Source organism: Leiobunum rupestre, chromosome 3, assembly GCF_980474605.1.
Source record: "Leiobunum rupestre chromosome 3, qqLeiRupe1.1.hap1, whole genome shotgun sequence".
Taxonomy (NCBI): Eukaryota; Metazoa; Arthropoda; class Arachnida; order Opiliones; family Sclerosomatidae; genus Leiobunum; species Leiobunum rupestre.
Genome location: NC_143386.1, coordinates 26,350,231 through 26,374,872, shown reverse-complemented (window position 1 = coordinate 26,374,872; position 24,642 = coordinate 26,350,231). Strand labels below are relative to the sequence as shown.

The window sequence follows — 24,642 nt, the reverse complement described above, 5'->3', positions numbered from 1 at the left end:
CGCAAGACGCGACTGCCGACAAAGCAAGATCCCTACTTTTACAAGCTATAGCGGCTATGTGGTTCACACTCTTGTGGAAGCCGACAATTTAAATATTTGAAGAGGTAGATGAGTCTAAATGCCACTAAACTTCGAACCTAGATTTCCATGATTGACCATAGAATACTTAAGAGATATAATTTAACCAAGTTAAATTAAGTCCGCCTTATATTCAGGATAAACTTCAAAGATATGAAAAAGTTTAAATCTTCGCTGTTTGAAGTAGTTTGACATAAAAGTCTTTTCTGTTATTATACATAAAATATTTTGCCTATGAGCTTCAAGTATCTTTTTTATTTCTTCAGAAAAGGAATCAGATACAAAATACACAGTTTTCTGAATACAAAACACCGTTCTTCAATTAGAATCTGTTGAATTTTACGTTATTTTTTCAACTTTGATACCCTTTACCAGTTGAACGATAGTTGATAGAGAGTGGACCTACATTGAAACATTGACCAGCATAGTGAGGAGAACATTAAACCCAATTTTGGTGAAATTTAACCGATAAACTTGCCATATAAAAGAGTGGAGAATCGTTTGCTATCTTCCGAAAGTCGAGCAAAAGTGCATGAAGTTCATATTCCATTTCGCTCCGTCTCGCGAGGAGGAGCTATTTCAATGGTCGTATTTTGACCACCTACTCATGAGTAAGTCTATGGAGCTTTAGGCTGGGGGCAGCTTAGCCAGTCAGAATAGGTATTGCAAAGACAACACAGTGTACAAAAACCGAAGTCCTATAGGCTTTTGTAATGTAATTCGAATATTTGTACTCCTTGTTTTTGCTTGTTATTTGTCAAGCGATGTATAAATTGCGCTATTTCAATAATATTTCCAGCCGAAAAACTAACCGTGACTTTTAAAGAATTCAAAATTTTTGCCCAAATAATTTTAATAAATAGCAATTTTTTTCCAAAAAACGGTTAAAATATATTTGAAATGGCTATGAGGGAGAGCCAAATATTAGATTTAACTCTTAAATAATATTACATGCAAAACTTCATGGCGGGATTCCACGATCGTTTGAAAGTTGATCAGACTTTAATGTTTGAGTAAATTGCAGAATTTTAAAAATATTACTATCTTTGGCTAAAAATAACAATAATAAACGAAAAAGTGTATGTGTGCGAGTAAATAAATATGGCCAAAGGTAAGTCTTATAGAGTGTTGTCGTCTGATACGATTTTGAAAACTTGTAACGTCACAGCTGTAGTGAAAATAGTGGCCGCCATGACAGTTACCGTGTTTTATCAATAGGCAAATTACAATGGTGACGTCGCAGGGTTTCAGACGACAACACTCTAAATGATCAAGTTAATAATAAATTGCACTGTTTAAGTTTAGTAGATCGTAAGTTTTATATGATCAACTATTAATAAATTGCACTGTTGAAGTTTAGTAGATTTGGTGGGGGAATTAAAGCAAGTCACATTGTTAATGATCGTCTCTTACTACTAGATTAAATACTATAGTTAAGTTAACCATAGGTAGTTAAAGTAACAATACAGGTGACGTAAATGGTGTCAGTTGACCCTCTAGGCTTGGTAAAAATGGTGGTGCTCTTGGCGTCGTCAATGGCGTCAGTGAACCGATATCTTTAATTATTTATTTTAGAAAATAAGTCATATCTAACATTCACCAGAAATTCACGAGAGGGAATCTGGTCCAACAGAGAGGTTCGTTATATTAAACTTACAGGGGTGTTTAATAGGGGTAAAATTTACTTCAGTCTTAACTAAGGGACGATTATACATGGATTAGAGTAATGGCATTCTGACGTCACCGAACGTCACCCATGCTTTTTTCTATAGATACAAAAATTGAGCAAAATGGCTGGCACGATCAAAGCTTCACAGTGCTATTACTCTATACTTCCAACCATCTACGCCACTGTGCAAGAGCAAGTACACCGAAATTTTAATATTTACTTTGTTTCCACTGACCCCTCTCCAATTTCGTAATCTTCATTTTACTGGGGATAGGGACGTTTTGAGGAGACTACGTTCTTTGGCTTAGTCGCCGTTCTCGTTCCTAATATTTCATTAAGCTGCTCAAGAAACTTCAAATCTTTTCTCCCTTGACCAGAAATAATATTTTTATCCACCACGTCCATGTAATCTTTCTTCAGTTTTTTTACTTGATCCCGGCATTGCTAAAACGTTCTTTGATATCCTTGAGCTTTCATTTTACTATCAATTTATTAGAAAACCGTTTTACTGCGGACATTGTCCAGTTGGCTTAAAATGTTATCCTCTTGCCAAATAGATATTAAAGCATTTGTTTCATCGTTAGACCACGTATTTACGCTCTCGGACATTTTCGTTCCCCGGACTGTTCGTATAAAAAAATGTCGAAATGAAATGGAACAAACGAATTAACAAAAAAGAAAATGGAATTCTGAAGTTATTGTGGGTTTTTCCTTTTTTGGTTAGACCTATGGTAGGCTAATGAAAATTGGATGGTAACTTTGCAAAGAATACTAGGGGTAGCTAGTGTAGAGCCTCGTCCATTTAAATCAGTAAATAATTATCTTATTTACTACAGCGGAATTTTTGCCGTCTCGCACAGAACTTTTCACTAATCTTATAAAAATCCATTAAAAACTCGAGAAATAAAAAACCTTTGAAATAACAAAATAATAATTAAAGTGTTGGTTGCACGAAAAGTCTATGGTAATAAAATCGAGTAAATGAGGGCTTGTTTTGAAGCCCTGAAAGTTCTCTTTCCAAAAATGTCATTGTCGAAACAAATTTTCGAAGCCTAAGTGTACTAATTTTTGGGTCAGAAACTGACCTTTTTCGCTCCCCAAAATCCCGAAATTTTAAGCGAATATCCTCCATAGCACGAGAAAATCGAAGCTGTAGTTATTTCCTGAAGTAGAAGGAACTGAATTGGAGGGATTCTGTTTACTCGTAGAAGTTCTCAAACCCGAGATTTTTCAATCATAATATTAGGCTTATTATTGAAAAAAAAATAACTTTACTCGAGTCCAATGTCCGCTGACAGCTCCTGAAGCAGGAAAAGATCCCGAAGAACGACATCAGGGACATCGCGTAGCGAGGAATCTTTCAGATACCAAATATTTAGGGGCGAACTCATCCACGAGGCCAACCTTTGGTTCAGGCAGAAAAGAGCTAAGCTCATGGGGTCGCCCTGCTGTACGCCGCACTCTAACGATATGAGATGCTCCGTAGGCGCTTGAACTAGAAACGGTTTTAACCTTTAGCGAGCGCCGAACGCGGTTTTTTGAGCGGAGTTATTCGGTAACCGATAGAATCCTGGCACCAGGCGCCAATTTGATCGTTCAACGTTCTTACACATATATACGTTCTTGGTATTACCATTAAAAACTTGTAGTACTGCGTAATACCGTTAAATTCCTTTCAGAAATTGTAGTATAGTGTAATACTGTGCAGTAGCTGTAATACTGCGTAGTACCGTGTAATACAATGTGTAATATATGGCAGTACGGTGTAATAATTGGTAATACAATCAGTATTTAGTAAAACGTGTAGAACAAGTAATATTTCTGTAGTACCAAGTAATCTGTAGTCCGGTGTAAACTTAAAGGGAATATAACCTGCAAAGCAATCTTTATGGAAGACCCCTTAAATTTTTCAAATTTCCCGTACAGTGGCGCCAAACATTTCTAAAGCCAAAGGCAAAAGCGGCCAGAGCTGCAAACGTTGGTGTTCCACACCAAATACCTGAGGTTATATTCCCTTTAAAAAACATAGTGGTTACCCCCTCGCTTACCAAGTTATACCATCAGTTGCTGCATGGAGAAAATGGTGGTGGTGAACACATTCGCGGTTTGGCGGGATATTCATCGCCGAGAGAAATTTACTTTCGGTTTCAACAAATATTTTAAGCAATTTAAAAAATTCAGTTTTAAAAGCGCGATGTACCTCGCAAAACTAGGGTAATTATAGAATATTAAGTGAGGAGATTCCCAACGATGAAATATATAACCGTGCGATATTAAGGTTTTCTTAAATAGTAATTACCAATTTTTATTTCTTTTTCCAAAGGGCAATAAGTTGAAATTACAAAAATGAATTTTCGAACGAACCGTGTCAAAACGTAACAAACGTTGGTTTTACTACGTTATATCAATTTTAAAGTATTTCGTCAATTTGTCAGTTTCAATAACATTATCGCCATCTATCGGTTCAAAAAATTGGCACTGTACAAGGCAGCGCTTTTTTTTATAATTAGTCTCTCGCAAAAGTAAAATTAAAACGCGTGTCAAAACTATTAAAGTTGGCTGTACTTTTGGTATTTTAAAATACCTTTACAATATTTAAACTGGCGAATTCATTAAGCATGCTGCCAAAATCGGTAAATTGCAGATTTTATTCATTTTCCTTGTAGGAGTAGGGAACACCCAAAATTAGGGTTTTCGAGCCGGTCCCAAAACAGTACAGTGGAAGGCCACCGCACGGGCGGTGAACTGTCAAGGCCGCACCGCAGGGCGGTGTCAGCAGTGAACGTACAAAAGCAGGGCGGTTTCGGCTGTGAACTGTCCAGACTGCACCGCAGGGCGGTGTCGGCGGTGAATTAATAAAGTGACACCACCGAGCGGTGTAGGTGGTGAAGGCAGGGTGGTGAACTAGCAATGTTGCATCTCCACCGTAATGTTATAGTATAAATATAGGTGAGATCTTGGTAAAAGAACATTCTAAGAAGCAAGTATCAACACGAAATCATCGATGTAAGTATATTAGTTTTTTTACTTAGTAAATATTTTGTGTATGTTCCTAACATATAAATTTTCATAGCATGTTTGCCCAAGTTTTGTTCGCCGTCTCGTCAGATAAATTCATCGAGGTTACGTCTACACTAGATGTACGTCTAGGACTTCGAGATAGTGCTACGGGAAACACCTTAGACGAAGCCGATTTTCATGAGTTATACCGAAAGAAGGATGAAATACTAGCTTTCTTCGAGAAGGATGATGCTACAGGATCATCGTGCTTTTTCAGCGGTTCTGAGACGAAACGTGTTGAACTAAGAACGTATCAGAATCGAAAAATTTTGGATATCCGGGAGATGGTTCCGGGGTACGGTGAATTGTACGGCAAGTTTTTCCCAACCAAGAAGGGTTTCGCCATTGGTTACGCTCTCACCAAAGTGCTAATGGATATGTATAAAGACGTTGTAACATACCTAAATGAAGCAAATAGGATATATGACCTTTTAAAGGACACTATTTTGGAACAGTTGCGTGTTAATATCCGCCAGTGTTGCTACAGTTGTACCGTGGACCATCCGTCACAGACTCAACACAACTGTCTTGAAGACTGGGATATGCGTGTTGAAATGAACTACGACAATGCGATAAGAAATCTTGACTACATTGAGATTTATAAAATTTTTACTTTAAAAACCTTTTTAAATGAAGAATTTTGTAAATGCATGGTCGCCAGAATAGTCTGTAACGCTAAACAACTTTTGTGAATAAAAACTATTTGATTTGAGAAAAATGTGTCATTCTTTAAAATGGATTTCAGGTTGCAACATCCTTTTAACGGTCTGATCGCGGGTGCGACTCAGTCTGGGAAATCCTTTTTCGTGGCTAGTCTTATCAAATATAAAGATACGTGTATTTCACCCCCACCAGAGAGAATTATTTGGGCTATACGGAATATCAACCCAAACTGTTTAATTCGGTATTAGATGATACACCCACCGTTGAATTTCACGAAGGATTATTAGACGTTAAAATTTTAGACCCAAATGTCAAGAATTTTGTTATTCTTGATGATTTACTTTGTGAAATATCAAATAACAAGGATGTCACGAATTTGTTTATAAGAGGTTCTCATCATAAAAACACGTCGGTTTTTGTACTTATGCAAAATTTGTATTATCCTGGGAAGGAAATTAGAACGTTGAATTTAAACGCGCACTATCTGATAATTTTCAAGACACCACGTGACAAATCGGCGATATTTCATTTGGCTAGACAGATTTCCCCAACTAACAGTAAATACGTCATCGACGCCTTTCATCAAGCAATTGCTAGAGACTTTGGGTATTTATGGGTGGATTTGAAACCAACTACGTCAGATGATCACAGACTACGAACCGGACTTATACCAGGAGAAGAGGCTGCCGTTTTTATCCCAAAATGAAGAGAATTCATAATCATAAGGAGTTTTTAAAATATCTGTCCAAGTGTAATTCGTGTCAAAGAAATGCCGCCATCAAATATGCTAATAACGACGCGATTAAAGCTATTGTGGAATGTTGTATAAATGTTCTGCGTGGCAATGTAAAACTGTCAGATGTTCATAAGAAGCGATTGAAGCGACATTGTCATATTTTGCGGAAGATATCTAAACCCAATACAATCGCAAAACGGAAAAATATTCTAATACAGAAGGGAGGATTTTTACCGTTACTCTTAGCACCACTTCTTTCAATTGTGAGCAGTGCGGCAGGCGCGGCTATAAGTAGAGCTATCAAAAATGGCTAGTTAGATCTAATATCATGGACATTTTACACGAATCAGTTAAAGGATACTAAACCAAACCGAAACATGAAATTGTTGGATTAGATAAATTTTATGAATTGTTGGCCAAGCAAAATGTACCCAAATCACTTGTAAAAAATAAATTCCCCTTTGAATCCCCTATTGAAAATGTACCTATTATTTCTAACGATTCACCAGAAAAGGCGTACGATGAATCAGATTATTACAAGCCCCGAATCAATGTATGGCAATGGATTATTGAGTTGGATAAATTTGAAATAAAGAATATAATAATATATCAGGTTTCAGTTCTTCCATTCACGAATTATACCTCAACATGGAAGGTGGCATCGATCCTACTCCGTCTGGGTTGATAACCTCTTTATCGATATCATTCTTAAAATCACCCAAAGTTATTACGGCGTTTTTGTTATTATTTTTTATTATCGTTTTTGAACTATTTGATTTCGCGTACTGGTATCACGAACGGAAAATGAACTGTACGATGAATGGATAAGTTAGAAGAAATATACTTCAACGTTAAGGACGCCGGTAATTACGGAGGCATTCGTGGTCTTTATCGTGCTGCCCGGGCAAAGGGAATTAAAGTTAACATAAACGACGTGGGATAATTTTTAAAACGGCAAGATACGTACACGTTACACAGACCAGTGAGACACAATTTCCGAAGAAACAAGACGATAGTGTATGGGATAGACGAACAATGGCAACTTGATCTGGCAGACATGCAAGATATAAAAAATCACAATAGTGGATACCGATATATCTTATGTTGTATCGATGTATTTAGCAAATACGCATTCGCTGTGGCTACCAAGGATAAGAAAGGATCAACTATGGTTAAGTTATTCAAATCTATTTTAGAATCAGGTCGACAGCCGAAGGTTGTACAGAGTGATCATGGTAATGAGTTTCTATGCAAAGAAGTTCAAGATGAATTAAAACGTAGAGGAATCAAGTTTTTCGCAACGCACTCCGAAGTAAAATCTAGTATTATAGAACGATTCAATCGAACATTGAAGTCTCGAATGTACCGATATTTTACGGAGAAAGATACGCACAAATATATCGAAGTTTTACCAGATTTATTGGAAGCTTACAATAACAACTACCACAAATCTATTAAATGCAAACCCGTTGAAGTGAAGAATGAAAATTCGAAACAAGTGTGGGATAACTTATACGGGAAAGTCAATTTTTCACTTCCAGTCTTGTTCCCTTTTGAAAGAGGTGACTTGGTTCGCATGAGTAAGAATAAAACCACGTTCGAAAAGGGTTACAAAGCCAATTATACCGAGGAAATATTCAAAAATAGTGCAGTGCATACCAAGAGACCCTCCGGTGTATAAGCTGGAGGGTTTGAAAACTGAGCTCATTTCGGGTGTGTTCTACAAGGAGGAAATACAGAATATCGGGAAAGACCTCGAAAACTGCTTATTTAAAATCGAAAACGTTCTAAGGAAAAGAACAAAACCAGACGGAACTAAATAACTACTAGCACGTTGGCGTGGTTACGGTCCAGATTTTGACTCTTGGGTGCAAGAAATCGTCACATTATGAGTTTCTATATCACGTTACCGTCCGACTCTTCTATGCGCTATTTCAAAAACAATACTATAAGCAAGTCTAGAACGTATTTACCGGAACCAATGAAACTTGAGGGAGCGTATGAAGTTGGACTTGCTGAAATCAGTTACCCAAGAACTTGGAATAACGTTCAAGAAGAGTGTGTAGTTCGAATTTGGAAAACTATGTCTCTACCGGATTCCTTAGAAGAATCAAATACTAAAACACCTAAGACACTGAGAAAACACACTGACATAGAAAATTTCAACAACGTAATGGATTTCGTTAATATAGTAATACCACCAGGATATTACGGAGTTGAAGATTTACTGGAAATCATGACTACTGATGACGACGGGCGAAATATTAGCTCTAGAGTCAAGTTATATTACAACAAACCAAACCGTCGTGTAATTGTTGAACTATATGAAATGAACCAAGTTTACATACCACATGAAATCGCCATCATATTAGGATTCACGAGAACTCCAGGCAAATACGTAACTGTAGTGACTTCCATGACGGTGCCTTTTAGCTGTGATATGGACGCTGGGTTACATTCTCTGTTCATATACTCGGACATAATACAAAGTCAATCGGTTGGAGATTCAGATGTTCCATTATTACGTATTATAAGTATTCAAGGAAAAGACGGAGACACTGTTGAGAAAGAGTTTTCACGACCACATTATATGCCTATTGCGCATAACATTTTTCAAACCATTGAAATTAATATTATGAGTGAGATGGGTCAGCCTGTACATTTCGAACGAGGAAAAGTTCACGTCACTATTCATTTTAGACCCCGAAGAACATGGACTTATCTATAAAATCATGTGTAAAATCTTTCTTCTGTTCATTTGTGGTTAGCGGGTCAAAGGAGAAACATGTCTCCCCGTAATCTGGATCACGTTTCTGTAAACGATTATAATAACTATTACTTAAATCAAATTGGACACGGATCAATTCCTGTATACCGTGGAGTAGCCGTGTAAAGAGGATATGGTCTTGGAAATATATTAGGCTCAGCATTTCGGTCTGCCATGCCTTTACTCAAAAAGGGTGCCACATTCCTTGGTCGAAAATTTTTAAATACTGGAGCAAAAATTGCTTCCGACGTCTCGAGTGGTGTGTCTATTAAAGACGCGTTAAAATCTCGGGGGAAAGAGGCGGGGAAAGAAACCTTAAGAAGAGCCGCCGAAGCAGTGAGTAAACTTAGTGGAAATGGACGTAAAAGGATACGTAAAACGTCTCCCATCATCAGTTCAGTTCGAACCAGGAAGAAGAAAAGACGTTCTCTGCTTCAGTCTGATATATTCTCGTAATCATCATTGAACAATGTCTCTAGCCCACCCCAGTTCGCAGAATAGCATTAGCTCGGAACTTGATTTATTTCACGTACCTTATACTCAAACTGGTTGAATATAATCCAACATCGAACATAAATGAAAACCAAGCAATTATCTTTAGTATCGCTGGAAACTCGGAGACTTACATTGATTTGAAAAATACTTTACTTCAAGTACAAGTGAAAATTGTGAAAGCAGATGGAACTCTACCAAAACCCGATATTCACGACGCTGTATCTAAAACCACAACTCCTGCGGACAAAGTTGGTCCGGAAAATTTGTTTTTACAAGGTGTTATTGACATGATAGGAGTTGTACGAGCCGATATTTGTCAACAAAATCGACTTATTCCTAACCTGATAGATCTAAATTTCAAGTTTATCAAAAGCTCAAACGAGTTTTGTTTACACACAGACGGTGAAAAATGCAAAGTCATTTTCACACACGCATCAATGTTTGTCAGAAAAGTTAAATTGACGCCAGACATTATGTTATCCCACGCTAAAACTTTGGAACTGGCAACAATGAAATATCCTATCACCCGTACGGAATGTAATTCATTTTCAATTTCCCAAGGCAACAAAATATGCGTCAAAGACAACTTATATAATGGTCAAATACCGAGTAAGGTGGTGATCGGATTTGCAGACCAGAATGCGTATTTGGGAGACTACAAAATGTCACCTTTTATCTTTAAAAAATTTTCATTAACTCAAATCGCCCTATACCTTGATAATAATAATAATAATAATAATCAGCTAGTAGTGTCCCGGCAAAACCATGAAACCCAAATTTCAAAGAAAAGTTGTTTATGCGATTACACGCTAATCTCTTTCTTCAAACTGGTCAATGGAATATTGACGCAGGAATTTTATCGATCGTGATGAATTCGCTAATAGAAACGCACTATTCGTATTCGACTTAACTCCCGATCTCAACGGAAGTTCAACTGACTGTTTCAACCTGGTAAAGAACGGGAGCGTTCGTCTCGAATTAATATTCGGAGAATCATTGCCGTCAACAGTTACCGTGATTTACTATTCCGAATATCAATCTTTGGTCGAGATCGACAAGAACAGAGCAGTTTTATATGATCAAAGTTCATAATGGACTCGCAACAACTAGAAATCATACTCAAGAATGACCCGTATACCAAATATTTTTTCAGAGGAGTCTTCCCTGCCGACAAACTTCCCAAGAATGTGAAAACGTATCCTTCACTTTACATCGTGAACACTGATACGTCCAATGGGGTAGGAGAACATTGGTGTTTGATATATCTCTCAAGGTCACTCAATTGTACATTATTCGAGAGTTTCGGGAACAGCCCTGATTTGTTTAAATTTAACTATTTTATAGAGCGAAACAGCATAGCTGTGACGTATAATTAATAATAAAATAATAATAATCAGCTAGGCTAATACCCAATTACAAGGAAATTCTAGTAAGACCTGCGGTGGTTATTGCGTTTATTTTGCTATTAACTTGTGTCGGGGAATAAAATTGTTTAGTATATTGGAAAGATTTTCTGAAAACAAAAATGTAAACGTTCGTATGATATCTGAATTCATGTATAAGAAATACTCAATAAATTTGTTATAAAAATATTTTATTTGGTTTTATAATGCCCATGGGCTAAAGTTGCGATACCATCGTCTAAAATAAAACGTTTATCGTCACAGGGGTTCAAACACAATTTGTTTTGCCGCACGGTTGTCACAATATGTTTATTCCTAACAATCCGTTTCATTTCCGCGACCGTTAGTTTAGTGTTTAGGAGACAGTCGCGATACTCCGCGTGACGGACGCGCTTCTGTACAACGCGTTTACACACACCCTTGCAAGTCTTTTTCTCGCCTTTAGATGACAATATAGAGTACATTTTGGGTCTAAGTCTGCAAAACTCTTCAATCGGTGTGCCGTCCATCTCATCCTTAAATTTGCCTAGCCTCTTTTTGTTGGTTTCGTCAAACAGAGGGTGATTTTTGGGGTATCCAGAAAAATCGTACATTTCCTTCTGTTTGGCGAAATCTTCGTACAAACCAGTGGTTTCGATTTGGTACGTGAGACTGTCTGTAAACATAGAATACATTATTAGTTATGTTACGAAATAACCTTAGAAGATTTATGTACTTACCGGTGTCGGTAAAAAGTAGTTTAGCCTTTTCACCGTATTGATTTTTAATGACGTCATAATGAAATCTGTACATCAGGAGTTTCGATAGGTCTAAAATTGCAAACCCAGTGTATATAGGTCGGTTAAGAATAAGCTTTTTCTTGGTAGAATGAATTCCCACGAGATCATTTTGAAAAATAGTAAATTTCTCAAACGCCGGGGAACTAGCTTTCTTTACCGCCTTTTCCGGTGTGGTTACTAATTTGAAATCCTTACGTAAACGTAAGTTTTCCATCGTTTTACCTGGGGGGAAAAATAATTTAAAATGTTAATGTTAATTTAATTTAATTACTTACCAAACACCGCATTATTCATTAATTTGAATAGGTCCTTTTCAAAGTCATTAGCCGCCATCTTCCTTTTCTCTGTGTTGAAGTCGATGTAAGACTTCAACCAGGTCCCTTGCTCAAATTTCAAAATTCGATGAATTTTGGATATTTTGAGTCCCTTTTCTACGTAGTATTTCAGGTTTCGATAATGAATAACGTATCGTAATTTGTTGAAAAGATTAGGAACCAATTTCGGCAGACTTTCTTTGATTGGAATTTTCAATTTAGTCATTTGGGATTTGGAATAGTCGGATAACGCCTCGGGTTTAATTGACATTGATTCTGGTGCCAGTGGGTAACAATTATGATCGTCGTGTAAAGCGTCAGGATATTCTAGGTCTACTTCGACAATAAAACCTTCCGGAGAATTGTCGGGACATCTTAGAATTTCCCGTTCACTGTCTGAAGACGTATCAATACATTTGAAATTTTTCATGGGTAAGGCGTCGCACATGACTGTTCCATATAAGTTATTTGCGTCTGTTGATTAAAATTATTATTATAATTAAATTTTTTATAATTTAACTTAAAAATAAATTAAATTTTTATATATTGTTTTTATAAATAAATTTTTCATTAAAATTTTGATTATTCTTACCGAGCTAGCAAATATATTTATCGGGTTTGGAGGGGTCATGTGATTCGAGGTATTTGTTGTTCGCATGAGCGAAACGATGACTTATCATTGATACACCACCTCGAATTCCCTTTTCCATGAAAAGATGAATATCCTCGTCCAGAAAAAGATCTAAGTGCACCTTGGTCATAAATAGGGCTGACTGCCACGCAAAACCCGGGCCTGTGTACGAATGTGTGGGGAAATTTTGAAAAACGTCTGCCAGAAGAATTGTGTCGGATAAAACATAAAGGTCGTGATACCGTCCTGTAAAAATAAAACCGTTCATTTATTTAAATAAACCATAATTAAGTAATTCATACCCAAATTTTCTATGTTGAACGTTTTCCATACGCTTTGTGCATGGGAATAGTCTACATCTGCTAGGGGTTCTTCTGTTAGATCGTTGTAAAAGCACTCGATTGGTGGAAGTTGTGTTTCTTTGAAACGATCTTCAGAATCCATATATGAATAAGCATAAAATCCTTTACGAAGGAGTAGTTTCACCTCCTCGGGTTTAAACACCGAGTTCAACACGGAAAATGCTCCGGAACCACCCTTTGCTAGATTTGAAACCAACGTTTCTAGGTATGCTGGTAAAAATCTGATACTGTCCACAAAACGCAATTTTCCAAGCGTGAATGAAATGTATGTTTCACTATTGGTTGCGATACAGTCAATATTTTTATTTTTGATCTTAGAAATTTGTTGCACAATAAGATGCGCGTCGTATCTGTGGGATTTTCATCTTATAATTAATTTGCATTTATATTACCTGCTTAAGTTGTGAAGGAAAACGGGGATAAATTTCGCAGCTTTCAACTTCAGATTACAGCTTTGACACGCGCATCCCCTGTAGGCTCCTGTGTAGTGCTCGTGGTCGCGGGTTTCGACTAAAGTTTTTGTAAATACTTCTTCACATACGTAACAGTGTGTCGCTGTCTGGTATGAATATTCTTCCGCGTCTGTAAGTTGCATGGGTATATTTTAATCGAAGAGTCGTCCATAAGCATTTTCATAAACTTTAACGCAATATCATTTTCCCGATAAGTTTCGTGTTTTACGAGATTACCTATAATAAGAAAATATCGTTAGATAATGCATTATTTATTTACAATTGATTAACTTCACCTGTTGGACTGATAATCACGTATGAGACCCGCATGTCGTTGTCGAAGATAGAGACGCGTCTGGCAAACACATTGATATCTTCGATTGTAATGATTCAAAATCCGCATATATTGTGTATGGAACCTAGAATTCAAATATGAAATTATAACTTTGAAAATAAAAATTGTAATTAAAATTACCATTTGGATCATATCGTAGTTTTTGAACTTCAAAATTGGTTCCTTGTGTGGCATTATCACACGTTGTGGGTCGTAAACATTACAGTCACGCATATGGTCTTTGATAATGTCTTCGGAACTACTTCTTTTTAGACAGCGGCGACAATAAAAAGTCTTGTGATCGCGTTTGGTGAATCCACTGAACAAACGACTTAGGTGGCGGATCAAGACGTAATGTTTATTTTGTCCGTTTGATACTAAGAGAAGATCAATTTCCCTTGTTTCCGGTACTCTTTGCTCGCTTACATATCGAGGAAAAAATCCTTTTTCATATGCAAATATGTTTATTGACAAATTGTTCGCGTCTTCGAACTTTTTAAGTTTATAAGCATCGAGTTCGAAGGGGAATGTAATACCGCACAAATCGAGTTCGTTCTCGTATCGCTTATAATTACTAATGCGACTTGGGTTGATGGCAACTGGGTGAAGTTTAGCCAAGATTGACCACAAGAAACATTTATTGTCACTAGGGTCTTCTGGATTAACATTTACTGTAGCCCGTTTATTTTCAATCACGGGCGATAATTGAAAATATGTACCGCCTACCAGAGGTTAATATTGTTTAATGTTTATTTGTAAATACAAAATTTTATCCAAAACCCAACCACTTCCTAGTCCTTCATAATTGTTCATAGAGTCGGCAATTTTGTCTCGACTTGAGTTTATTTGATGCGGGATTACTTCGGGTGATAAAGTCGCGTGTGTAAAACCCCTGAAATACGGCATTGCCTCAACGTCCGTATCAGTGTTGCCGAGTTCTCGGGTATATCGTGCCCGCACCACCATATACCATTTAATACCTTTCTTGGTATTTAGTTTGTTTTTTAAATATCCTTCGACCGAGTCACGGTGATCGTTGATGAACCACACTGGATCAGTAACGCCATCTGGTGCCGTTATGCGAGCCGAACAAATCGCGTCGCCAAGCGCATTAACCTCCTCTATTTGAAGTGGATGAATGGCTGGTAGTACTGCTGGTGCGTCAGCTGGTAGCACTGCTGGTGGATTAGCTGGTAGCACTGGTGGTTGTTGGTCAACTGGAAATGCAACGAGTAGGCTAATGGGTGAGTTAGTGGGTATGTTAGTGGGTTGGTTAGTGGGTAGGTTAGTGGGTGGGTTAGGAGCGTCGACGGCTTGCTGGTCAACAACGGCTGAACCAACTGCGGTTGGTTGTTGATGTTGGGCTTGAATATTATCCCAATGCTCACCAAGCCATTCGTCTTGAGAGTCTAACAGATTGTTTAAGGGACCCGGTTGTTGATCGATTACACCATCACCGCGTTGAGCGTCCCAGTTTTCGATAAAATCCCTCAACATCTCATCATCTTGTGAGTCCAATAACGCGTCATTATCATTAAAAATCACTCCTAGAGCGTCCATTGCGCGATCACACTCACTGTGTGTAATTTGTGGTGTTAACGTTTGCGCGGTTTCTACGCGCACAACATAATCATTGAGTTTATCGTCACCGTCTTGGGAACACAATAACTCATTTAATGGGTCGTTGTCGAAGTTTTCGGAGAATAAGTGCAACGAATAGTCCACAATCGACTCGTGATTATTTACACCTTCAGCCGCAGCGTCAAATAACTCATTAAGAGAATGCACCCTTAAAGGATCAGACGATGCGTGATCTTCTAATAGAAAAAGTAATTTAATTTTTATGAAAGAAATGTTAAAATGAGTTAAAGAAACTTACCATTTTCAACTCTGACTCTTTTAGGAGAATTTGAATCTGGGGATGAAGCTCTGTATACTGGTACCACCCGATCGACGATACGTGACTCGGACCTCGGTGGCGGCTCGGACTTCGAAGACGGTCCGGGTTGGAGAAACGGCATCAGCGGCGGCGGCGGAGAATACGTTTGCAAGGATGGGGCGGGTGCCGCGGGTTGACCGTGATTATTTGTACGTTGATGGCTTTTAAGGGTATCACGTCGCGAAAAAGATTTATCACACACAGGGCATTTCAACGAAGTATTACCGTGAACAGTTAACATATGACGGTCGAGACTTCTGTTTTCAGTAAAAACGGTTGAACAAGTACTACAAGAATACATCTTGAAGTCGAATGTGACCTTTTTCACCCTTACACGTCCCTTTTATACCGATTGATAGGTAAAAGTTGATTCGACACTTTTACAGATTCACCACCAAGATTCCCATTGGTTAAAAATGACGTATGCCTATAGCGGTGTCCGAGAGAGTGGTGTATTCTGGGTTTACCCCAAACACAATATTGTGCAATTTTTGTGGAGCATCTCTCTTTTTCCCTATATGTTGAAAGTAACGTATCCAAAGTTAAGAGGTCTAGTTAGGTTACTGGGTTTCTTCAGGACATTTTGTAATCTTATCCAAAACTCACGCGCGTCAATGATTGACTTAAAGGGAGAAAGTGGGGGATGTTCGAGGAGAGTGGTTTCTACTACGGATTATCCCAAATACATTAAGAAAACGTTTCACTCTCCATCTCCCGTTGTTCATCGAAAACTAGCGAACACCTGATGGTTTTTCCGCAACAGTAGTTTTACTCTAGGGTATTTAGGTTTCTCCCTATATTTAGTATCTATCACTCGTAAATCATGGAAAATACATGGTACCGTTAGAAACTAGACCAGTGGATTACAAATCAAATTGTAGTCATTTTCCCGAATTCAATTCGCATTTAAATATGTATAAAATAAAAATTTCAGTAGTAATTCAAAATATTTTTATTCGTTTACCAATTGCGTATTTATATATTCCATATTTTTATACATCCAAGAGCGCATGAATATTTCCTACTTTAAAAGTTCGTTTTGTGAGGAGTAAGACACGCAAACATGGGTCCGTTTTCATCTACTTCAGTAACCTTCGGGGAGGAACATGCTGGACGCTCTAGATGCATCCGTATTGCAACATCTAGGTGCGTGTATTACAAGGGCCATCTTGGAAAACTTTCCAAATGCAATTAAAATTGAAAATGTTTTTTTTAAATTCTTTAAAATGTTTTTAATTCTTTAAAATGTTTTTTAATTCTTTAAAATGTTTTTTAATTCTTTAAAATGTTTTTTAATTCTTTAAAATGTTTTTTAATTCTTTAAAATGTTTTTTAATTCTTTAAAATGTTTTTTAATTCTTTAAAATGTTTTTTAATTCTTTAAAATGTTTTTTAATTCTTTAAAATGTTTTTTAATTCTTTAAAATGTTTTTTAATTCTTTAAAATGTTTTTTAATTCTTTAAAATGTTTTTTAATTCTTTAAAATGTTTTTTAATTCTTTAAAATGTTTTTTAATTCTTTAAAATGTTTTTTAATTCTTTAAAATGTTTTTTATATTATTTTTTAAAATGCTTTTTTATATTTTTTAAAATGCTTTTAAGATAAAAATAGAACTCTTGATCTTAATAAAATTGCTTTTTATTCATATATTCTCCAATTTACAATAAAGATATTTATATAGAGCCACTCGGCATATAATGTACTTTTCTCTAAAGCGCAAGAGTATTTCTTACTTACAAAATTAGTATTGTGTTTAATAAGACACGTAAACCTGGGTCTGTATTCATCCAATTCAGTAACCTTCGGGCAACCTACACCATTTAGGTCTATCACTTCGCGGTGTATTAGTTCTAATAAAAATATGCACTTTTCTTCTCCTTTACAAAATACGCGGTCATAGCCATTCGCATGCATTCTTCCAATTTGTTGTACCGGGTGAAACCATTGTCCCAAGCGAGACCGTGTATGTTCTTCTCAACCCACGTGTTCTGGCGTTGAGTTCGGGAAGGTAGATCGGTTCGGGGGTACGGTAGAAGAAAAACCCACGATGCGACCCGGGATGTATTTTCGGCCGAGCAAGCTGACGCTTCTTTCACTATTTTCTCCGGCTTCTCATCTTTGGTCCGCCCGTCAAAGAATTCAAAATCAATGACTATTGATTTGTTATGCCTATAATTCAAAAGTAAATACATTACCCTCCGAGAAAGAGGACTAAAATATAAAAAAGGATTATACTTACTTAGTTCTTGTCGGGTTATTCTTCTTGACTTGAATCTTCTTTGAGTTTGTATGGTTATCCACTGATCGGTCAATTTTATATACTCAGTTATTGCGTCATTATATTTACATCACCACAGCGGAAAAACCCATGGATTTCGCTCCACCGCTGAAAGATTCACCACCACTCATTCGCCACTTTAATAATACCGGGGAAATCAGTGGTTCAAATTTAAGTCTAAGTTGCATAATGAAATGTTGTTTATTTCTCAATTCGTAGTTTACAGGATTAAAACTCTTCTTTCTGCAGATGGGGACCTTCTATCATTAATAGCGAGAAAGGCTGTTGCCGTCCATAAGGCTTTCATTTTATCGGGGTACAGTCTTTACATTTTCTTATGCACCACTCTCTATAGTATTACACGTTCATCGCCCAAGGAAAGCGGGGACTGTCAATCAGGATTATAACCCTTCTTTTCGACGAGGGGGTAAAGAGATGAGCGTCAACCATTAATACACAAAAAGGCTGCTGCCTTTACACGTTCACCGCTCAACCGTGTAGCTTTGGCTATTCACCGCCGACGCCGCCTTGCGGTGCTGCTTCACCGCCGACATCGCCCTGCCTTTGTACGTTCACCGCTCGTGCGGTGGCCTTCCACTGGACTGTTTTGGGACCGGCTCGAAAACCCTTCTCCCAAAAGCGTTTAGATATTTATTAACCTTGCTTTAAATGTTGAATGGTAGCGCCACTGGCAAACATAGTTCTAACTAGAGTAACCCATATTTGCTCCCCCTTTTCGTCAGTGTCACGTAAGATCTCCATACGCCATTTTTGTTGAATATATGGAGCATAATGACCAATTATATCAGAATTTAAAAAAATTCCTGATAATATGGTTTCCTGATTCTACTAATAATAGCATTTTGTTATTTATAGGGGTGTGCAAAATATTTGGTAAGACCAAATAATGCGATCGAATACCAAATCGAATATTCGATTCGACGAAACGAATAGCGCTTGGAAAAGTTCGCGAATATTCGTTTTTCCTGATCAAATAGTCGAATATTCGAAAAGGGAAGGAAAAGTATTTGATAATTTCAAATATTTTGCAAACTGGTCGAACAACCGAGGGTCTTTTTCGAATTTGTTGAGTTTCAAGGTCATCAAAGGAGAACGCAATGAAAATTTCGAACTACTCCTTATTCCTGACACCTCTTTATATATGGTCCTTGCCGCTGTGACCTAAAGAGTACCTTGCAAGTTCATAGTCTGTGTATTAACACTTCTTGGCGAGAGGCAGAAGCTATTTATTTTAGCTAGAATATTGACGTGTTATTTGTAATTTTGTTTTTGAATTTTCTAGAATAACCAAGTAAAACTAAAACGAAACTGGGCGAAAGGTTAAAGCAACTTTGTGATTAAAAAAGAGCATTTTGTTTAACATTTGAACTTATTTGAATGAAAAGTCAAGAATTTACAGTAGCGTTGTTTCCACGGGGCTAGGCGGAAACGTTTTCATGGGCCCCTCGAGGTAAAGACCCCGAAAATCTATGAACGATAATAAATCTACTGTATAAATTTCATCTAAATAAAAGTCACATAATTCAACAAATTCGGGGGCGTCAGCAACCTTGGTATTTACTCGTTTCTCACCAATTGAAGTAACGATAGATACATATTTTCTATCTACCTGTGTGGATAAAACTAATTACATTGGATTACGTATAATACGTCAATTGGCGGGAAACGAATAAAATTGGGATCAGTTACGTAATTACTTTAGTACACCTAGTATACGTAATCAATTTAGTACAGACGAAGCTCTACTGGTACACTTACTACGGAGAATACTCAGCCCTCGGGATTTTAGGTTTACAATGTTTGGATGAGGCACCTTTATCAAATTCCACCCTGGTCCTCAATATAGTGACGCTACTGAGCACTTAATAAATAAAATAAAAATTATACTTTTGGTTTAATATTTTGCTATTTGTTAGTAAAATGTCCTGTGATTTCAATAACTTTTAATTTTTTTTTACAAATATGCAAACTATTTGGGTATTTAAAAACCAAATACGGCGAATTATTTGATATTCTAAATACTATTTGGTATTTGATCAGTTAACTGGCTTGAATTTTTGACCTAAAAATATTCGACCAAATTATTTGACGTTTTAAATATTCGATTTGGTATTTGACTGGCCTCGAAAAAATTATTCGATTCGATCCCCAAAAAATGGTATTTGCACATGATCGAAACTCACATTGCAAGTAAATTAGGAAAATAAACATTAAAATTAAGCAATTATTTATTGATAAAATTTGACCATGTCTAATATTACATTTTACACATTTGGGAAAGAACACAATGGCCTTTAAAAAGGAATTTTTTAAAAACAAAATGATTTCTCAATCTAGGATTAGGCATTTTGGTGCTCCAGCAACAACTGAAAACTTCGTATCATTCTACAAAAACCGACAACAGTAAATATAAGTAAGACGCTATATAAATTTATTAAGGACCCCTCCAAAACAATCTATTATCAAATCCAATAGGTAACGCATTTTTGAATGGCTCACATCAAAACGTTTTTTTGGTAGCACATATGCGCGTATCGAGAGGAAGGAAAAAGAGTGGCATTTATTGGTCTATTCGACATGCTTTTTCCGAAAGAAGTACTGGTAGCTATGGTTAACCTATGTTTTATTCCGGTTGGTAGGAGCTAACATTTCAACTGTGTGTATTCACGAGGCGGTGCTTAGTCCCAATTTCGAATTTCCCGCGTAAAGACCAAACCGCCATCTCGAATTGGAACGGCCATATTGTCTGTGATATTTCCTAGTAGCTAATCGTGGTGCTATTAATTTTTAAAAATAATTTAAATAACGATAAGGATAAATTCTGTGCTGGATATGCCGAAGGCATTTCTGGGAGTGGTAAAATTAGGTATATGCGTATAATATGTATTTGCAGAAATATAGAAATTTGTTGGCATTGTTAAAGTCTGGAACTTTTTTACCAATAATCTTCAGCCATAAATGCCTTCGCTGTTTCAATAGTTTTTGGGTTTCAGGGCACTGATTTTTTATAACGGCTGAAACTTTGAAAAAACTCATATCTAATGGCTTATAGCGTCCATTTCTATTACCACATTCAGACATTTTCACCAGATCTGCCAAGGCTTAGAAACACAGCTAAACTTCCAAAATTGTGTTAGACAAAATGGCCACCGGCACAACTCGCGATAAAAAAATTCGCTCGATCATCGTCATCAAACGTCATTTGTATAAGGCGTGACTTAGACTAATACGTCACAAGAATACACACTATGCCCCAAGTGATCGTAATAAAATCTGCGAGGTTTATTAGAAATAACTGAAACGTCAGTTACTATTCCAAAGAAACAAATATTACCAGTGATCCAGTAGGACTCAATCGATGAGCAAGCCTTGCCTTCCTCATCGGGGTACTGAAACCAGTGGGCTGTAATCGTAGATTTCATATTAGTAAACAACTTTTCAGAATTACCAAAATCATAAGAAATTTACGGTTTAGCACTGTTAACAATTAATGAAAAACTAGCTAAGATGCTATAAAACGCGTCGACATAGACGAAAAGCTGTACTACAACTACTGAAAAAGAGCTAATAGACTATCTAGTTGGCAGACTGACCAGCTGCAGGTTCCTTTGAAGGCAATAAATACTAGTGAAAAATGTGATTTATCTCAAATTTCAAGTACCTTTCATAAACCAAGTGAGCATTTAAAAAAGTTACCGAAAACTTTTCTTATTAGAAAATTCCATTACTCTGCCGATTTAAGCGTCAGATTTCAATAATTAAGTTTGGAACTTGGTCTCTAGTAAAATCATCTACCTTCAAGTTAAATACAGCACCAAATTCGCTCATGGCGTAGTGTGAATATCGTAGGCAGGTCTATAGTGTTAAAATATCAGCGAGGTTTATAGGGTCTTAAATCTAACTTACCATCCAATTAACGGTAATCTGCAATGTGTCATCTCTAGCAGGAGTCTGTAGTAGTCCCGGGACGTTCGCAATAGGTTTCTTTCCAATGATGAGGCCGCGAAAGTAGCGAATACATCTCTTCAAGTACGAAGAGTGGTTACCCTTCCCTGAGTCGGGATTCATGATTTTGTGAAGCTTCTGTTCACTAGAAAGCTTCCTGTGGAGGCCTTTCCCAGACTGCCTTCTTGGTTCCATCTCCACGCCTTTTCCGGACTGTCTTCTGGGGGCCATCATGTACTAGATTGAAATGAATGAACTACACTGTCAAAAGAACTATCATTGAATTTAGATCACACAGTGTAAACACTCTGATTTTATACTAATGATACATTTTTAACCGTACAATCTTCATTCAATTTTTAAACCCAAATTATGTGTCACATTATGGACTTTTTAAACGCATTCATATTTTCTACCATTATAAAAAACGAGAAATTCATCCTTGGGTCTGAGAAATGGGCGATGAAGAAAAGAAAATAGACGTTGAAAATGGACAACTTCGTTTTTAAAGAAACTATGAACTATCAACGAATTTCATATTTATTCGACCAGGTTTACCAGAAGCTTGGGATGATTGTCACTTATTACGGTAAAAAGTAGACGATTTTATTTAGTTCATACTCCCTTTAAGTTATTGTCGTCTGTAACTTAAAGCGCGAGTGTATCGATAAAGTTTCGCAAAAAAAAACATAATTTTTTTCTTTTTTGGTCCTTTTCCCCAATGTTTACTGAACTACGGGAATAAAATACCACTTATTATTTTAATTTTTTTCGATATCAATAGTTACGTCACCAGATTTTTATCGTTGAAAAAAGCAGGACCTAAATTGGAACACGTGACTATTCTACCATCGTTTAAATGACGCACAGGGATATTCCTGTGTTCAGCTATGATGCAAAAACGTCTGTAATTGGGACTTTAATGGCCAGAATATGGAAAACTATATCTGCCCAACCGAGAAAAACGGCGCATGTTTGTTATTAACTAATAAATAGTCATGCCTGTCAGTAGAGGGCGATAGTGGAGGCAGGATTGATATGAAAGGTGTAGGAGGGAATCGAAGAACTTATTCTGGAAATTTATGTATTAAGTTGTACAGATGTAATACATTATTTTCCATAAGTTGATAGTATTAAAGTGATCATTGTCGTAACTAGCTTGTCTTGGGCCCTGTGCAAAGTAAAATTTTTGGGTTCCTTATTTTTGGGGTAAATTACTAAGACAAACACAGATCGAATTGTGCAGGGGAAATAATTCAGATCTGAAATTTTATGGTACAAGTTTGCGAGAATAATGGCGGTACTAAACATACACATTTTGAATTATATTGACATTTTTAACCGATCTCCAGGTCATTTGGTGTCTATTAATTCAAATTATAGAGGGTGATATTTACATTTACTAAATTCATTGTCCTTTTTGGATATATACTGAATTTAGTAAATATTTGAAGTTTATATTGGCCGAGCGAGTGAAGCGAGCCAGGTGTTTAGGCTCAAATAATATTCATAATTGATTTTCAAGGGCCACACCGAAGTTTACAAAAATCCGGGTAAAAATTAAGTAAGTCCTGAGGAGCAGATCACTTCCTTGCTTATTAGGACACCCTGACAAGACTTAATCATGATTAAATATAGTCAAAATCAAATCTTTAGCTTTAGCTGTAAAAAAATTGAAAATTATTAATACATTATTTTAAATTTTAAATCATGATTATTAGGACACCCTGCATCTCGGGACACCTCTAAAATTCCAACAACAGCCTTCAACTTTAAAAGCCGCCGTCAGTTCCGGTTGCTTCAAATTAATTGACATACAGAAATCATCCCAGTATCTCATTAGTTCCCTAAAACCGACGTCTTCCTACGCGATTGAAACACCTACGGTGACGTTTTTCCTTCGCGGCTATTCTAGAGCCTGGAAAAACTACAGGCTACAGCATTATGTTCGCGGATTTGTTAAGATGGCCTTCAACTAGGATAGGTGTGACCTTTTTAAAAGACTCTTAGGTTAACTAATTAGGTCCGGGTGGCTCGCGTCAATTTCACTATTGGGTTGAGCGAGGAGGCGTTAGTAAACGAATGGAAATACCTTAAATGAGGCACGTTGATTGTCTAGGGGTTTGATCTTTGAAATAGGCTTAAGTTAAAGAAAGGGGCTGAAATGAGTTGCCAATTTACCATATTTTAATACTAATTACTATCGGGTAACAAAACCACAAATAACAATAAACAAAATAAAAAGAACATGCAATAATAATACACAATAAAATAAAATAAACATGCATAGTAGTTTTAAGCTTAGTACTTAAAATTATCCAAGTAAGGATTTAATTAATCAAACGTTTGATGTTAAAGAAACTAATTTTAACATGTCCAAATAAGGACAGACTCCAAATAAGGAGTTTATATTATAGGGGGAATATTCCCCAATCAATTTAAATATTGTCCAAGTAAGGACTTAACATTTTAATCATTAATTCATAAGAATTAATGATGAATGGAAGCAAGATAATATAAAATAATTACGAAACAGTTTTTCGAGTCCATGTTGACATCTCGTCGTTGGTTTCGTGATGAAACGGTGTTCCGTGCGTCGGAGACTCCGTAGGCGCCGCGCAGCGAGTTACCGAATGGGCTATTCGCCTCTTTTTCACACTGTATTGCTGGACGCGCAAATATTTTAGAGTCCGAACTTTTACTGGACGCGCAAGT

At 36.8% G+C, this 24,642-nt stretch overlaps 2 protein-coding genes across 2 annotated transcripts; both read right to left on the bottom strand.

The window, feature by feature from the left end:
* Positions 1 to 11,062: 11,062 nt before the first annotated feature.
* On the bottom strand, positions 11,063 to 13,552 carry LOC149950961 (uncharacterized). Its single transcript, XM_090169538.1, has 6 exons — positions 13,350 to 13,552; positions 12,898 to 13,307; positions 11,926 to 12,438; positions 11,591 to 11,872; positions 11,290 to 11,526; positions 11,063 to 11,109 (listed from the first exon to the last, which is right to left on the bottom strand). The coding sequence occupies exons 1-6, from the start codon at positions 13,550 to 13,552 to the stop codon at positions 11,063 to 11,065; spliced, it is 1,692 nt and encodes a 563-aa protein (XP_090025664.1).
* Positions 13,553 to 20,226: 6,674 nt separating this feature from the next.
* LOC149950960 (uncharacterized) lies at positions 20,227 to 22,176 on the bottom strand. The gene is made up of 3 exons (XM_090169335.1): positions 21,889 to 22,176; positions 21,317 to 21,385; positions 20,227 to 20,367 (listed from the first exon to the last, which is right to left on the bottom strand). Exons 1-3 carry the CDS (start codon positions 22,159 to 22,161, stop codon positions 20,311 to 20,313), a joined length of 399 nt encoding a protein of 132 aa, XP_090025461.1. The 5' UTR covers positions 22,162 to 22,176; the 3' UTR covers positions 20,227 to 20,310.
* Between the last annotated feature and the right edge of the window lie 2,466 nt (positions 22,177 to 24,642).

What these genes read in the sequence shown, in the direction of transcription:
- LOC149950961 (XM_090169538.1), bottom strand. Translation starts at nt 13,552, where the DNA reads ATGCAACTTACAGACGCGGAAGAATATTCATACCAGACAGCGACACAC. An exon ending in GTTCAACATAGAAAATTTGG is followed by an intron (nt 12,439 to 12,897) that starts GTATGAATTACT and finishes TTTAATCAACAG; the next exon opens with ACGCAAATAACTTATATGGA. An exon ending in AATGAATAATGCGGTGTTTG is followed by an intron (nt 11,873 to 11,925) that starts GTAAGTAATTAA and finishes TTTTCCCCCCAG; the next exon opens with GTAAAACGATGGAAAACTTA.
- LOC149950960 (XM_090169335.1), bottom strand. Translation starts at nt 22,161, where the DNA reads ATGATGGCCCCCAGAAGACAGTCCGGAAAAGGCGTGGAGATGGAACCA. An exon ending in AGATTACCGTTAATTGGATG is followed by an intron (nt 21,386 to 21,888) that starts GTAAGTTAGATT and finishes CTACGATTACAG; the next exon opens with CCCACTGGTTTCAGTACCCC. An exon ending in TGAGTCCTACTGGATCACTG is followed by an intron (nt 20,368 to 21,316) that starts GTAATATTTGTT and finishes CGGTTTTTGTAG; the next exon opens with AATGATACGAAGTTTTCAGT.